The sequence below is a fragment of the Daucus carota genome, chromosome 5, assembly GCF_001625215.2.
Source record: "Daucus carota subsp. sativus chromosome 5, DH1 v3.0, whole genome shotgun sequence".
Taxonomy (NCBI): domain Eukaryota; kingdom Viridiplantae; phylum Streptophyta; class Magnoliopsida; order Apiales; family Apiaceae; genus Daucus; species Daucus carota.
In genome coordinates this window covers 18,309,790-18,328,170 of record NC_030385.2, presented here as the reverse complement: position 1 = coordinate 18,328,170, position 18,381 = coordinate 18,309,790, and the positions used below count along the sequence as shown (strand labels likewise).

General features: G+C 36.8%; 1 protein-coding gene across 1 annotated transcript; it reads left to right on the top strand.

The window, feature by feature from the left end:
- The first annotated feature begins 14,528 nt into the window (after positions 1-14,528).
- On the top strand, positions 14,529-15,961 carry LOC135152784 (protein FAR1-RELATED SEQUENCE 5-like). The gene is made up of 3 exons (XM_064093886.1): positions 14,529-14,962; positions 15,181-15,403; positions 15,533-15,961. The coding sequence occupies exons 1-3, from the start codon at positions 14,529-14,531 to the stop codon at positions 15,959-15,961; spliced, it is 1,086 nt and encodes a 361-aa protein (XP_063949956.1).
- Positions 15,962-18,381: the final 2,420 nt, after the last annotated feature.

Here is an 18,381-nt window from a genome sequence, read left to right as displayed (position 1 = left end):
TCACTTTGCAAATGAGTGCAGAAAGCCTAAAGTTAAGAAGAGGTCAAGTGAAAACATTGACTATAAAAAGAAATATTATGAACTTCTCAAACAAAAGGAAAGAGCTTTCATCACAAAGGATGATTGGGCAGCTGGGGATGATTCTGATGAAGAGGAGGAGTTTGTCAATCTAGCTCTAATGGCCAACTCCACAGATCAAGAAGAAAACACTGGAAGCAGTAGTCAGGTATTCACTACAAACTTAGTTGAGTTAACTAAAGATGAATGCAATGCTACCATAAATGAAATGTCTACAGAATTGTATCATTTGCATGTTTCTTTAAAATCTCTCACTAAGGAAAATAGTAGGATTAAGGAGGCTAACACCATTCTTAGTGACAGAAACAGTGCTTTAGAAGCTCAATTTATTGAGTTTGAGAAACTGAAAATTGAGTGTCAGACAGCCAAAGATGATCTCTTGGTTGTTCTGAAAAGAGAAGAGATCATAAGAAAACAGCTTGATAAGGAACAAGAGATTATTGCTAAATGGAAATCTGGGAGAGATGTTTCCACTAATATCATCAACATGCAAGGTAGAGAAACCTTTGTGGAGAATGAATGGAAAAGGAATAAGAAAGTTCTTGAGATTTCTGAGATCAGCTCAAGTGATGAGAATACTGATGATGATCATCAGTTGAAAAGTAAAGCCTCAACTGATGAAAGTCATCATTTGAACAAAAACTCATCAGTTGACAAGAAAGTTCTCAAGAAAGTTAATAAGAAATATGGTCCTGTTAAAAAGAACTTTGTTAAAGGTGAGAATGATTCTTCTGAGACTAGTGAGAGTGTTAACAACACTCATAAGACCAAGAAGAAGTTGGATGCTAGTGAGCCTAAATCAGAAGAGACTAAAAAGAAGAAAGGAAATAGAAATGGTAAAATTGGAGTCAATAAGCACACTAATTACACACCCAATGCCAGTGCTCCTAGGAAAACTTGCAGTAAATGTGGTAGTGTAAATCACTTATCTGCTAATTGTAAAACTATGATTGCTCCTAAGTTATCATTGCCTATTCCTATGCCATCTGTTCCTCACATGAACTTATCTGCTGTAAACATGATGCCTGGTTTACTGCCTCATAATCCATATTCTCAGCCTAGCATGCCATATATGTTCAATCCATATTTCAATGCTTTTAACATGCCTCAATTCCATTCAAATCTGCATAGTATGAACAATGTATGCATGCCTCAAATGCCTGTGTTTAAGAACAATGTTGATGTTCCAATCTCTCAACCAAAACCAAAGATTGAACCACTTCAATCTAAGGGAAAAGTTGAGAATGAGGGAAAAGCTGTTAAGACTAACAAATCTGGACCCAAAGCAATTTGGGTACCAAAATCAACTTGATCTGTTTGTGAATTGTGTGCAGGGACACCGTAAGAAGAATTTGTGGTACTTGGATAGTGGATGCTCCAGGCACATGACTGGTGATTCTTCCCTGCTCACAAAGTTTGTAGAGAAAGCTGGCCCTAACATTACCTCTGGAGATGACAGCAAAGGATATACTATGGGATATGGCTTGATTGCAAAAGAGAATGTCATCATTGATGAAGTTGCATTGGTGTCTGGTCTTAAGCACAACTTGCTTAGCATCAGTCAACTTTGTGACAAAGGATACAAAGTAAATTTCACTCCTGCAGCCTGTGTTGTCACCAAAGGAGATGACAACAATGTGGTACTAATTGGACAAAGAAAAGGGAATGTGTATGTAGCTGACTTCAACTCTGTAAAGTCTGAATCTATCACTTGCTTTCTCAGTAAAGCAAGCTCAGATGACAGTTGGCTATGGCACAAAAGGTTGTCTCATTTAAATTTCAAGACTTTGAATGAGTTAGTCAAAAAGGATTTGGTGAGAGGAATACCAAAGCTGGAATTCTCCAAAGATGGTTTGTGTGGAGCTTGTCAGCAAGGAAAGCAAAAGAGAAGCTCTTTCAAAAGCAAATCTCTTTCATCAATTGTGAAACCTCTTCAGCTCTTGCATATGGATTTATTTGGACCAGTCAACATAATGTCCATTTCAAAGAAGAAATATTGCCTAGTGATTGTTGATGATTTTTAAAAATTTACTTGGACTTTCTTCCTGCATTCTAAGGATGAAGCTGGGAAAATCATTATCAATCATATCAAGGCATTAGACAACAATCCAGATATCAGAGTTGGAAGGATAAGAAGTGACAATGGAACAGAATTCAAGAATTCTGTGATGAAAGAATTTTGTGAAGAAAAGGGAATCATTCATGAGTTCTCTGCACCAAGAACTCCACAGCAAAATAGTGTGGTAGAAAGGAAGAATAGAACTCTCATTGAGGCTGCAAGAACCATGATTAATGAAGCTCAACTTCCAACCTACTTTTGGGCTGAAGCTGTGAACACTGCCTGTTTTACTCAAAACATTTCTCTAATTACCAAACCTCACAATCTAACTCCTTTTCAACTCTTCAAGGGAAAGAAGCCAACAATTAGCTTTCTTCATGTATTTGGATGCAAGTGCTATGTTCTAAGAAATCAAGGTGAAAATCTTGGAAAATTTGAGGCCAAAGCAGATGAAGCTATTTTTGTTGGATATTCTAATGGAAAATCATTTAGAGTATACAATCTGAGAACCAACATTGTTATGGAATCAATTCATGTAGTTTTTCATGATAAAAAGATTCAAGGATTGACAGATGAAGGATTTCATGATAATCTCAGATTTGAGAATGAGGGTGAAGGTGATCTATATGACAGTGATGATGATTGTGATGACACTGTTCAGAATGCTGGAATTAATATTGCAACTGATGAGACCTTAGTACAAGAAACAACTGCTATTGAAAACTCAACTGAAGCATCAGTTGAAACTACATTGGAGGCATCAGTTGAAACACCTCAAGAATCATCAGTTGAAAGAATGTCTCAAAATTTCAATCAATCTAGAAATAATGAGATGTCAAATTTAGGGGGAGCTTTCCAACATGGAAATCTGAATTTCAACAGTGAAGCTACATCATCAAGGCAATCACTTCCACCCCAAATAAAATGGACAAAGGATCATCCTTTTGAGTTAATTATTGGAGATGCAAATGCATCTGTACAAACAAGAAGAGCCACTCAAGATGAGTGTTTGTACAGTGCATTCCTTTCACAGGATGAACCTAAAGTCATAGAAGATGCTCTCAAGGATGCTGATTGGGTTCTTGCTATGCAAGAAGAATTAAATCAATTTGAGAGAAACAATGTATGAAAGCTGGTGCCCAAGCCTAAGAATAGAACAATTGTAGGCACAAGGTGGGTATTCAGAAACAAGATGGATGAGAATGGAGTTGTCACCAGAAACAAAGCAAGGCTTGTGGCTAAAAGATACTCTCAATCTGAAGGGATTGATTTTGATGAGACATTTGCACCAGTTGCAAGATTGGAAGCCATAAGAATCTTCTTGGCCTATGATGCTCATGCAAATTTCAAAGTTTATCAAATGGATGTCAAAAGTGCTTTTTTAAATGGTGAACTGGAAGAGGAGGTATATGTGAGTCAGCCTCCTGGTTTTGAAGCTCCAGAATTTCCAGAGTATGTTTACTTTTTATTAAAAGCTCTTTATGGACTAAAGCAAGCACCAAGGGCATGGTATGACACTCTATCTCAATTCTTGTTGGATAATCATTTTTCCAAAGGAACTGTGGATAAAACACTATTTTACAGAAATGTAAATGGTGCCTTTATTATGGTTCAAATTTATGTAGATCATATAATTTTTGGTTCTACAGATGAAAGACTTTGCAAAAAGTTTGCTAATTTAATGCAAAGTCAATATGAAATGAGCATGATGGGAGAGCTCACCTACTTTCTTGGTTTACAAGTTAAACAAGTAAAGGAAGGTATATTCATAAATCAAACTAAGTATATCTATGATTTACTTAAAAAGTTTGATTTAATGGATTGCAAAGAAGCTAAGACCCCTATGCCAACTGCCACTAAATTGGAGTTAAGTCCTAATGAGAAATCAGTGGACATCTCTAATTATAGAGGCATGGTTGGCTCTCTTTTATATCTGACAGCTAGTAGACCAGATATTATGTTTTCTACATGCCTCTGTGCTAGATTTCAATCCGATCCTAAAAAATCACATCTAATTACTATAAAAAGAATATTCAGATATCTTAAGGGAACACCAAATCTTGGTATTTGGTACCCAAAAGACTCTGGATTTGATCTAACTGGATATTCAGATGCTGACTTTGCAGGATGCAAAATTGATAGAAAAAGTACTACAGGCACTTGTCAATTTCTTAGAGATAGGCTGATTTCTTGGTTTAGCAAAAAGCAACACTCTGTGTCAACCTCTACAGCTGAGGCTGAATACATTGCAGCTGGAAGTTGTTGTGCACAAATATTGTGGATGAGAAATCAATTGCTTGATTATGGTTTAAATCTCTCTAAAATCCCAATATTTTGTGACAACACCAGTGTCATTGCTATAACTGAAAATCCAGTACAACACTCAAGAACCAAGCATATTGACATCAAATATCACTTCATAAGAGAACATGTGATGGCTGGCACAGTTGAAATGCATTTTGTTCCAAGTGAAGAACAAATTGCAGATATTTTCACAAAGCCTCTTGATGAATCCACATTCACAAGGTTGGTAAGTAAATTAGGTATGTTAAATTTCTCCTAATTTATAGTGATTTTTCTGTGATTTGGCAGCCAGAATTTGACTAATTTTAATTTATTAAAATTAAGTTAGTTATAATTCAGGATAAAATGTGTAGTATTTCAACTGATGAAATAGTGAAATTGTTTCAACTGATGTCTGAAACAAATGCGCTCCTGTTTTGTTTTTCATTCAACTGATGACACTAGTTGAAAACACTTTCAACTGATCATCGTCAGTTGAATAGGAAGTTTAAAGAGGCGCTTATTTCATCCGTTGAAAGTATTATCAGATCTGAGCCGTTGAAATTACTTTTATCTCTCACCTGCTTTATACACACGATCGTGTGTGTAATTTTTGTAGAGTTAAATAAGAGTTATTTCTTCTCAACGGTAATTTCTCAGCCAATCACAGCAATTTTCTGAGAAAGTATTTAAGTGTTTTAATTTATTTTCATTTCTTTTCATCTCACTCTTTCGAATTCACAAACTCTCTTTCTCTCTCTGTGCAAAGAAAACTCTCTTTCTTCAAGCTTTTTAACTGTAACTACAATGGCGCCAATGAAGAAATACTCTTCTCCTACTCACTTTATCTACGAGAAGAACAACTTCGCATCTTTCGTGGACACCAAAGCTGTGAAAGAAAAGGAATATCACAGGATGATGGAGTTCATCAAATCTAGTCAGCTGTCTCATGCCATGCTCTCAATTCCAACTATCTATCATGAAGTTGTGGAAGAGATTTGGACAACAGCCGAATTCAATAGTGAGGATGACACTATCTCCTTTACCCTTAAAAATAATGTTCATGTGATTAATTGTGATGTCATGAATGCATGCTTTAGAATTCCTGATAATACTGTTTCTACCTTGCCTTCTGATGTGCAATTAGTTAACTTGCTTTATGCCATAAACTATGTATTACCAACTGATGCTTTAGGTAAGATTGAGAGGAGAGGTCTTAGGAGGGAATGGAGTTACCTTTGTGATGCTTTTGTTAAGTCATTCTCTGGTAAAATTAGTAATTTCAATGATATTACTTCTCAAATTCTTCAAATGCTCTATATGTTTTTGACCAATGAGTACTATAATTTTGGCACTTTGATGATCCATGAAATTGGGGAGAAGCTAGGTGATAGGACTGATAGGCCTAAAAACATATATTATGTTAGATTTTTGATGATGTTAGCTAACCATGTTGATGACAAGCTAGTCATCACTAATCAGGAAGCCAAGCTTCCAAGTTTTGTGCAGGAGAAGAGGGTCTTCAAAGACCTCTTAAGGATGAATCTTTACCCCTCCTTGGAGGTGATTTACCTGCCAATTATGGAGCTTGGTAAAGAAAAAGAGGTACATGGCTATCCTACTACTCCTTCTCAACCCTCATCTTCTTTGCTTTCTGCCATCAGGGCTGTTGAAGAGGCCCATCAACAGTCCACACAAGTGGCACAATCCTCTAAAACCAAGTCTTCTAAACCAACCTCAGGTGCCTCCCAAAAGGCATCTGTTGTAAAATCCAAGAAGCACAAACCTGAGAGGAGTGTGATTGGTGGAAGTGAGGGGGAGGGAAAGGGTGATCATCAAAGAAACCCTAAGGATAAGGCTGTAGAGAAGAGTGATGCCCTGCCAAGCCACTCTACAGTCTCCCAAAAGACTGCAGAGCTTAAAATGGATTCAAGCTCATCCCTAGCAGCATCCTCCCAAAAGGATGTTGTTATTGAAAATAGTCCCCATCTAGGGACACAGCAAAAGAGGGGAAGGGACACTACTTCTTCACCTATAAAAGCCTATTGGAGAAAGAAGCAAAAAGGTGAGAAGGTAAAGCACACTGCACACACACAGGCATCCATCCTGGATTCTATGCCTATATCTTCTTCTCAAAGTCAGCTTGATGTGACTCTAATAAATGTGGAGTCACAACCCCCTTCTTCTTCTCAACCTATTGTACATATACATGATCTTACCATATCTACTACTCAAACACAATCCCCAACCTCTTCTGTGGATGTGGAATTAATCCACACCACACTTGTAAATTCTCCATCTTTGGATTTCATGGAGAAGCCCCCTTCTGAGATTGATCGTCATCATTTTGATGATTTGTTGGATCAATCTCATCAAAATTATTCTACTGTGATAATGTGCTCTGTGGATTTACATGCAAAATCAATCACCACAGACTCAACTGTCACAGCTTCTAAGCCTATTTCTTCATTATCTTCAACTGATCTCCTTCATCAGTTGAATAGTGTTTGTCCTTCAACTGATGTGCTTGACAGCTCTCATCAGTTGAATGCCTCCACTACCTATGTTTCAACTGATGTCCCTCATCAGTTGACAACTGCTGCTACTTTAATTAATTTACCTTTTTCTACAGCAGTTGATCACATGGTAGCACAAACACTACTAGGTTTGAGTGATGTGAGCACTGGAGTGGAGAGGCAGCCATGGGTGCTGGCAAAAGGAGAGGGTGTGGAGAGTCTAGCAATTTCTTCTGGCCAGGAAAAAGGAGAGGTAATGAGTGCCCCTTTAGCAAGGGTAAGTGAGGGAGAGGTGAGTTGTGAGGTGAGCCAAGGGGAGCCCTTGATGCAAGAACAGAGAGAAAATGAGAGAAATGCAGGTGTCAATGAAGGGTTTAGTGAACAAGAATTTCAAGCAGAATACAGATCCATATTGGATAGTGTTTCACTAGACCCTGAGACTTTTACTCATGGGATGTCTTCTGTTCAAGCTTTTGCAAGGATGGACAATCAAGCAGCTGAGAGGAGTCTAAATCTGATTCACACTTCATCATCTATGCTTAGAGCAAAGGAGGCACTTACAGCCCTGCCTGCCAATGTTGGAGATGATTTTCACTATGATGACAGTGATGAAGACCTCAATGATGCTCTTGAGGATTCTCTTGGTGAAGAGCCTACAACCTCTCTTCCATCTTGGCTCTCCATTCAATCTGCAAATGCAACTGCAGTTAGTCTTGAGTTGCAAAGGCAAGCTACATCTCTGCTTCACCCTCAAGCTGGAAGATCTTCTTCTTCTCCATCCATCACTGCTACTTTTGCCAGTCAAGCCCTTGAAAATTTAAGACTGCATAAGTATCAGTCTCTCCATTTCCAGAAGGAAGCTGAACATCTAAACTCTCTCATCACATCTGTAAAAACAGACTTATCCAACAAGATTGATGAGAAGTTTTCTACTCAAATCCAAACTGCAATTTCTGCCTCTGACAAGAAACAAGCTCAACTAGAAAAGAAAGTGGAAACTCTGGAAGAGAATGTTCAGGTTTTAAACTCCAGAATGGAAGAGATGCTCCAACACCAAAGGGTGCAAACTGGTCTTCTCCAACATCTTCTCTTGGCATCTGGCATTCCTCTTCCCAGTCCTTCACTTGATGCTAACAAAAAGGGGGAGAAAGAACCCTTACCTTCTCTGCTGAGTTGGTGAGCAGAATTCCTCCTCCTTTTCATACTGCAAAGGAACAAAAGAGGCTTGAAAGGCTTGCAGCCTTGGATTCAATTGAAAAGAGATTGGCTCTGCTAGATAAGAAGGCTGCTTCTGCAACTTCAAATTCTCAATCTACATCTGCAGTTCCAACTTCTTTTCCCACAACAACTACAGTTCTCAAGGTGATCACACCTGAAATTGTTATCTCCTCCAAGAAAGAAAAAGGTGAGCCATCAATTGTGAATGAGTTCAAGGCCATCTTATTTCCAAACAACTGTGGGTACTCCAGGCCTGGAAAAGACTCAAGCTCAATCTACTTTCCACTAGCCAGGCCTGACAAGAATGAGTACAAGCTTTTGGGCCAAGAAATTAAGAGCTACAAAGATTCTACAGATGTGGCCCTAAAATCTCATTTTGCCATCATCTACAGAGAAGGCCAAAAGCTGTTTATTGGAACTGGCCATCCTCACTACTCATTTTCTAAAGCTGAAGAGGTGGCCAGAGACTGTGAAAGAAAGGAGTATGAATCTCAACTTTCTGTGAATCAAGAAATAGAGGTTGATGAAAGATATGTTATTGAGCTAGAAGAGGAGTTGGCAGCTGAGCTACAAAGTGAAAATAGATTGGCTCTTGAAACTTCTCCAAAGAAGAAGAGAGTCAAGCCTAGATCAAAGATGCCTGAGGCTGCCAGGAGAAGAGAAGAAGTGCCTGAAGAATCTGTGCCTATCCCAAAGCCTTCTCCTCCAATCAAGGACACCACAGTGGTACATCCAGATGTCAACTTCCATGATGAGCCAATAATGCCAAAGGAGGAGCCAATTGACCTTGAAGATATTCCAATCCCAGCCTTCCTTGTTCAAGAAACTCCAAAACCTAAGAAGAAAGTGAAGACTGTGGCTAAGAGAATGGCTAACCCTCCTAAACCTTCAAAAGAACCTGAAAATCCAGATGACTATCTTGTCATTGTCAATATTGAAGAAATTTCTGAGTTAGAGCTGGAGCTGGATGATCTTCAAGAAGTGAGAGGAATAGAAGCAACTTCCAAGCTTCTTGAAAGATTGGTATTCTCTTACAAAAGCAAAGGTGATGTCACCTGGCCTCTTCACAGAGTTCTGAGTTCTGAAGGATTCAGTTCTTTAACAAAGATATATGCTTCCATGAAGAGGACAAGAGGATTTACACCACCTGCAATTCAGAACGCTTTTCCTTAATCATATATTCTTAAGTACTCATCTCCTGACAATTCAGAACGCTTTTCCTTAATCATATATTCTTGACTCTTTTTGATTCTTTCTAACAAATATGGTTGTATTATCATCTCAAAAATCTTCCGATCTTTAGGGCCTGAACCCTTAACTTCTAGATATAACTTTTACATCTCCCTGATCAGCTCGCTTGGTAAAGACATCACATTGATTCTTTCTTTTTTACTTAAAGCATCAGCAACTACATTGGCTTATCCTGAATGATAGTTGATCGTACAATTATAGTCATTTATCAATTCTAACCATCTCCTTTGTCTTATATTCAACTATTTCTAAGTAAACAAGTATTTTAAGCTCTTATGATCCGAAAATATCTCACAATTCTTACCATAAAAGTAATGTCGCCAACTCTTTAAAGCAAACACTATAGTAGCTAATGCTAGGAATCAATAATTTTTGATGATAACATAAACATTTTGTAACATGTCTTACTTGGAGTCTTTATCAAATTTCAGTTGTAATTGTTATATTTCTTGTCTTTGGGAATTATCAACGGATGGGGAGAATAGGATGGCTAATTGTAAATATCCAATGCCATGTAATTTTATCTAAGTGAAGGATATTCAACTGATGAGATGTAACTATTCAACTGATGAAGACCGCATCATGTTTCAACTGATGAAAACTAAGCATTCAACTGAAGACAAAGTATTCAATTGATGATGCTAAGGAATTCAACTGATGAGACTGGAACAGCATTCAACTGATGAAGCTTGTAATTCATTCAACTGATGAGTCTAGCGCAACATTCAACTGATGAAGTCAAGAGCAGTTGAAAGTAACCAGAACTTTCAACTGATGAGGCAAAGAGCAGTTGAAAATGACTAGAGCTTAAGTCTGACAAATCACATGGATCGAATTACACTAAAATAGACATGGAAGCCTGATTAGGAAAATAAAGAGGAAGCAGAAACATTCTTATCTCATGCAATGCAATCTGGATCAAATCAAGATGATGGTCAAAGATGAAGACATCTCAGAAAGCATGCATAAGACAAAGATGTGCAGCATCGTTTTTAGATTAGAGTGCATTTTGTAATCTAGCTAAAAGCTTTGTAAAACTTGGAGTATATAACCAAGTTAGTAGCATCAGTTGAACTTGTTCGAAACACTTGAGAGAAAATCTGAGAGTTAGAATTTGTTCAAGTGATGAACCAGCAGCTGTGCGAATTGTAATCAATCCACAGATTCTTCTATATAAAATCTCACGGGTGGATCATTCAATCCACCCGTATTTTTAATACTTGGTGTTTTCTGTTTTATTATTTTAAAGTGTTTGTTCTTGAATCTTTTAAATTTGTAAAAGATTGTATTCAACCCCCCCCTTCTACAATCTTTCTTATAGTTGGTGTAAAATAACATCTAACTGTAGGTCATGGGTAGGGTATCTCAACTCATAGTCCTTAAATTGCCTAGAGGCATATGTTATCACTTTTCCATGTTGTATAAGAACACATCCTACTCCCTTATGAGATGCATCACTATATATTACAAAGTTTCTTGTCTCCTCAGGTAAGGTTAACACACGGGTTATTATAAATCGCTTCTTTAATTCCTGAAAGCTCTCCTCGCATTTTGGTGTTCATTCAAACTTCTCTTCTTTCCTAGTCAACTTGGTCAAAAGAGTCACAATCTTAGAGAAATCTTTCACGAATCATCTACAATATCCTGCTAAATTCAAGAATACTTCTCACTTCTTTCGGGTCCTCAGTCTATCCCAATTTGATAGGGTCTCAATTTTTAAGGGTCTACCGACATTTCTTTCTTCGAAACTATATGCCCTAAAACTGTACTTGCTCTATCAAAATTCACATTTCGAAAATTTTGCATATAACTTTTCTTTCCACGAAATATCCAAGTTATCCTAAGATGCTCAACATGCTCTTCTTTCATCTTAGAATAAATCAAAATATCTTTAATAAACAATAATGAACTTATCCAAATATTTCTTAAATGTTGTAGATGCATTAGTCAATCCAAAAGGCATCACTAAGAACTCATCATGTCCATATATGATCCTAAAGACCGTCTTAGGTACATTCTCAGACCTGATTTTTTAACTGATGGTATCCCGATCTCAAGTCTATCTTAAAAAGTAAGATGCTCTCTTCAACTGATTAAACAAATCATCAACCTTAGATAAAGGGTTGTCTTATTTAACTTTTGATAATCAATGCAACAATCCTCTAATCCAAGGGTCTGGATTTGATGTCTCCATAAAAGACCTACTTGAAACACCTTTAAAAGAAAAGCTGTATTTTTGAAAAGAACAAAATCAAAGAATTTGAAACTGAATATTTTGAAGAGAACTCAAAGGAAATAATAATTGTAAAAGTTTCTTGGAAATATAGAAGTCTTTCACAGTGGTAATCACCGATCAATGATTTCAAAATAGCTTTCATTTGAAATAAAAGAATGACTGGGAGACTAATAAGATCAAATGAACTAAGTGTTGCGTGTCCAAATTAAGACACTACTAAAAGTTGTTAACCTTATTATAATCACAACACACACAAGTGATGGCGTCCCATCCAAATCCTATCACACAGACAGGTATACCTTGTGTCCCCTATAATTAGGATTGTTCATCCCAATCAGATTAAAGAAATGTCAAAAAAATGAGATTCATCACAAAGATTTGCTTTGGAATCGTTATCTCACAACTTGGACAACTTGATCTACAATAATTACTTCCCAACACACTTCTTCTAAAAAATGCGAGCAATGCATTCTTCAATCACAAATCAAGGATTTTCGGTGGATAGAATCAAAAATAGGATTAAATATGGGACAATTTTTTAGAATTATTAAATTGAGATCATCATTATATATATATATATATATATATATATATATATATATATATATTACAATTCTCGAATACTAATTCATGGATCACAAAAGATTTTGTAACATCAAAGAAATATTGATTATTGGGAGCAATCACTTCCGAACAAAGGAAGGACTCAAGATACAGAATAAACTTCTTAGTTTACAAAATGAGATTTGATGTCAGCTTGAGCCGAAATAGTGTGAAAGGTAATATTATTCATAAATAGCGTATTCCACAGATCTTATACTCAGGCAAGGGGTCTCCCTTGTAACACGTTCGCGGTCTGCGAAGTTCTAAATCTTTGATTTCCTTCTATTTTACCTATATATTCTCTGCTCGCGGCATCTCTTACTTCAAAAAAGTTTCTTCGCACTATGAGTTCAAGGTTTCTTTTCAACAGTTTGAATATTTTGCAGGGATTTCCGCTTCCTATTGACTTTCTCTTTGTTAAACAACTCACTGCTTGACTCAACTATACAAGCTTTGTGCACTCACGTCGCATAGCTAGCAATCTCGAGAATGATAACCCTATTCTGAATCCAGGGCTTTAAGCCCGACTGAACACGTCTAGCTTTCTTTTTGTCCGTATTTACTTGATGTGGAATAAATTTTGAAAGTTTGATAAACTTAGCTTCATGTTCAGTTACTAACATATTCTCCTGCTTAAGCTCTAGAAATTTGAGCTCCACTTGATTCTATACGTGTTTATGAACATACTTCTCTAGGAATAACTTTGTAAATCATGATATCACACTAGAATCTTCCAGAACTCTCTTAGCTTCCCACCAATAATTAGCCTCTCCATTAAGCATACAAGTAGCAAAGAGTTTTCTTACCCTATTCTACACCAATTATTTCAAAAGTCTTCTCTATTTCTCTTAGCCATATCTTGGCCTCAACGGGATCTACAGTCCCTTCAAACTCTGGTGGTGACAAAAATTTGAAAGATTTGAATAATAAGGTAGGTTTAGGAAGTTGAGTCGAAGAACTTCTTTCAGGATTGTTTTGAAAATTATGGGTATGTTGTTAAAGAAGATCAACAAGTAATTGAACAGGATTAGGTCTTGGTTGAAATCCAGGTGAAACATCTACTATTGATTTATCATAAGCAAGTTCTATGGAGTCCACACATTTTTTGGAGTCTTGGAGTCCAAGATCCTGGCCATCCATTACATCTTGATCCGATGGTCATTATTTTATGTCCCTTTTATTTTAAGTAAAATATAAGAAAATAGTTTTACAGTTTCTTTTATCTAATCCGTTAGTTTTAACGCTGTTAACATCACGTAAGTGCAGTGCAAAATTATGGGGAAACAGTTACGCTTGATAAGTGACACCTTACTGGGCTTGCAATATGTGTTCTAGTTTTGATACAATCATTTAACCGAAGATTCACGAGTGAATATATTTTTGATTTTTGTGTTATGTGCTTGACATGGCTTCTCAACATGAAGAACCAGGTATGTTATTGTGTTTCTTCCTAGGTTTTGATGATTTGGTTTGATGTGATTTGTGTCTTCTTCGTTTGTTTTCATCATGTCTGATGGGAATGGTTTTTTTTTCGTTTTTTCCTCTTTCTGATTTATAATCTGGCTTTTGTTAGTATTTTGCGTTATAATGCAGAACAGATTCTATATATATGTTCTTCAGTAGTGTTTGACATACAAAGCATTACATTGTACTTGTATCTGATTTTTTGTATACTGCAGAACATCTTATAATTACATTGTTTTTTGATTTTGTTTTCCCTAGTGTGTATGTTCCGAAGTACGTTTAATGATATATATACTTCTGCGATGTAGGTTCCGTGTTTGCCCCACATATTTAGAGCTCAGACTCAGAGAGATCTGATCATGAATCTGATGTTCCAGACATTGTTAGTTCAGATTCGGATGATGAAATTGAACATTTGTCAACAGAGTCAAGTAATGTTGAATTTAACAGTGTTGAGGAACCTGAAATGACATGTGTTGAAGAACATGGTATAAAATATTATACTCCTAAATGCGATGTCAGTAAGACACCCTATGCGAATCAGCAATTCGCTACTATTGAGGATGCCTATGTCTTTTATAGGGAGTATGGACGGATTTGTGGGTTCGATGTGCGTTATTCATCCAAAAAATCGAACTGACGTGGCAAATTGTATGCCAGACATATTATATGTAGTCATGGGGGTAATCCTGGAAAAAAAAACTTGACTAACTCGGAAGGCAATGTAGTTGAGGGTCCATGCAGAAGAACTACATCTAAAAGATGTGATTGCAAAGCACAAATAATTTTAAAACCAGGGGGCAAAGAAGGTTTTGTTATAATGAGTTTTGCTGCAGAACATAATCATACTCTTGCATCTGGTCCTGCTAGAATGTTCTTAAGGTGTAACAGGAAGGTGTCTCTTGCATACCAAAATTTTATTGTGGATTGTTCACGTGCCAATATAGGTGCAACTCGAGCCCATAGTCTTGTAAAGGAGATGACTGGTTCGTATGAAGATGTTGGGGCTACAGTTTCTTATTTTAAAAATTTTGCGAGAGACGTGAAGGTTCGTATTGGTGAGCATGACAGTGACAAGATCTTGGACAAGTTCAGAACCAAGAGGAAAAAAACAAGAAATTCATTTTTTTATGACTACAAGGTCGACAAAAATGGACACTTGACCGGCTTGTTCTGGACAGATACTGTTGGTCAAGCGAACTACGATGTTTTCGGTGACATTGTATCATTTGACCGTACGTTCCGCACAAAGAAGTATGTCCTCTCATTAATTTATTTAATCGCTTTTTATTGCTATGCCTTACTTTGTAAAATTTATGTGCAGATCATATTACACGTTAAGAAACAATATTTGGCCATGTTTAACAGATTACCTTACTTTTTTATAAATTAATCAATTGCTAATTAGTTTTCAAAGTTCACTTTTGAAGTTTATATGACTTGTTATGCCTGATTATTGTTACTTATGATAGGTATCACATGGTTTTTATTCCATTTACCGGTGTTGACAATCATTGGAAGAATGTCACATTTGCTGCTGCTCTTTTAGCTAAAGAAAATTATAAAAATTTCAAATGGCTAATTTTGACATTCAAGAAAGCCATGGGACGTGCCCCGCCATGTGTAATAACTGATCAATGTAAAGCCATAAAAAAGCTTTGGATAAATGGTGGGTATCCACGAAACATCGCCTTTGTATGTGGCATATTATGAACAAGCTTCCTTCTAAGGTAATTCTTTCCATATAATATAATTTTTTCATTTTCTGCTGGATTATGCCTTTTTAAATCAAAATATAATGCTTTCTCTCATGTGTGCTTACAGGTTGGCCCTAAACTTTCTTCCGATAAAACTTTTGTTTCAAAGCTTAAGTCTGCAGTGTATGCAGATCATCTTTCAACAACTGATTTTGAAGAACGATGGAGGGCTGTTATAGATGAATATAAGCTGGATACCAATGCTTGGTTGTCTGAACTGTATGATATACGTGATCAGTGGATACCCGCATATTTTAATGACATTGAAATGGCTGGTTTGCTCCGCACAACATCTCGCTCTGAGAGCTCTAACTCCTTTTTCCAACATTATCATGACAGTGGAGATACCTTAGTTGAGTTATATTCTAGTTTTGAGAGTGCAATGGACAAACAACGTCTACGGACTGCTGAAGATGATAGGAGATCCGAACAAATCCCACTTGCTGATTCATTAATGAGTATCGAATTAGATGCTTCTAAGATATACACGCTTTAGATTTTTTACCTTGTCCGAGAAGAAATAAAGTCAGGCTGCTTATACACATCCATGACTGATATGAGTAGGGATGACGATGCTCGCTACTTTAAATTTAAAGACGAACTTCTAAACAATTAGATATTTGAGGTTAAAGTTCTTCGTTTGACTTATATTTGTCAGCATTTATGTTGTCCTAAGTTAATGTTATTTTTATGCTTGTGCCTAATAATTCTTACTTCAAATCAGGTATCGGTGAGGAACAGCGACGATTATGTGGAGTGTAGCTGCAAGTTTTATTTCAGAAGGGGATATCTGTGCAGACATGCCTTTGCAGCACTCCACCATTGTAGCATAAAAAAATCCCTCAAACATTTGTGAAACCTCGTTGGACGAAGAATACACTCATTCAACACTCGTTTCTAGCTTCTTGCAAAGATGGTTCACAATGTCCCAATCATGATAGCACTAAGTTGAAGAGGGCCAGGGCTTTGTTTGACTTCCATACCTGTCTCACGCTTGCTGGTGATGACGACGAGAAACTTGATTCTCTTGTGTCCGGCCTTGACATGCTAAAATCTGAGTTATTAGAAGAAAGTTCTCAAAAGTCATTGAATACCTCTCAACATAGAGCAGATAGGTTTGTAGGACCTATACCTGACAATGAGGTACGTGTGCTGAACCCAAACATAAGTCGAAACAAGGGATGTGGGAGCCGAATAAAAAGTAGTCGTGAGCTATCTATGGAACAAAGAAAGAAGAGAAAGTGCAGCAATTGCAATCAACTAGTACGGCATAATGCACGTACTTGTCCAATGCCGAAGAAATCAGATCATGAATGAGGGATTTGTTCCGTTTTATTCGTACGCATTTTCAAAAGACATTATTTGTTATTCAGAGTCTCATTATTTGTTATTTGGTTTTATCTCTTTACACTATGCTTTGGCAGCCACTTGCCTTTTTCATTTGTATTTTTAAATATTCCTTGAAAACTTTATAGTGGTTCTGCATTTACATATTGTGTTCCGCACTCTGACTTCTTAACATGCAAAGCAGAACATTACAAGAACGATTAAATGTACACACATATTAAGATAACAGAACAGCAACACTGTAAAATGTTCTGCAGTCTAATGTTCTGCAGAACATATGTTCACAAACTGGGAACATATTGTATGACCACTGGAAAATGTAATGCAGAACATTGGAAAAAGTAATGCAGAACATTGGAAAATGTAACGCAGAACATTGGAAAATGGAATGCTGAACATTGGAACAAAGATTTTGTGAACAATGTTCTGCAGCCTAATGTTCTGCAGCCTAAAGTTCTGCAGACCATATGTTCTGCATATAGAACAGATGTTCTGCATACACAAACATCTCCTAATTTTCTCGTTTCCATGATTTATCCAAGCCAAAAAATCACTTCCGCCCTAGGTAAGATCCTTAGCACCTTCCCTTTCTAACAGTTAAACAATTCAGAAATTACAGAATCTGAAAGTACAGAACAGAAAGTACAGAACACATTTAACTTGTTCTGCACCTGAAACTAAATGTTCTGCGCATGCATAGCAGAATTTTCTACAGGACACAGGAGAAAACTTCCAACTACCCAACCAGTTTAGAATTCATAGCTAGCAAAATATATGTTCTGAACATACATAGTTCTAATAGATTAAGATCAAATATGAATCGTTTCACCAACCAACACACTCACAAATTCAATTAATTCAAACATAAAATACGCAACTTAAGTCTGCTAAATCCCTATTACAAAATCACTTTTGCATTAATTTCCCTCGCATGTAAGTTGCCACGCTCTCCACAACATTCTTCCTTTTTTCATTCTCCACCCACGACAATAGCTGATGACAATATATCACTCGAAGCTTGTTCAACAACAGCTTCTGATTCTCCTGTACACAGAACAAGCCATATTACCATACATGTATAGAAAAACTTATCAAGATCATAGGAAAGTAGTCTACCCGCTCACGACGCAATCCGGACTTCCACTTGAATATGTTACCCATATAAGTTTCTAAATGTCTCATCACGAAAACGTCGCAATCAATATTGTTGTCCATGCTCTGCCATTCCATAGACACAACTTCTGGCTGTAACCTAACCAATTGTGAATACTTTGGAATATTGTAGCACTCGAGGAAATGGCAAAAACATTCATGCTGTCAACATTAAAAAGAAAATCATTTTTTGAAGTAAGTACAGATCTATATCGAGAAAACGTGACTGACAATTTTAAAAATCACCCTACCAGACGCCATGGCAAATCACCATAAGTATCACTGAAACTCAAAGTTTGGACTCTGTTATCCAACACTTCCCAACGAGGTGTATGTATGTTGTAGCATATAATGTAATGATGTGCAGCATTATACACTGGGAACAACAACTGCAAGCATATAAAAGTTCAAACTTAG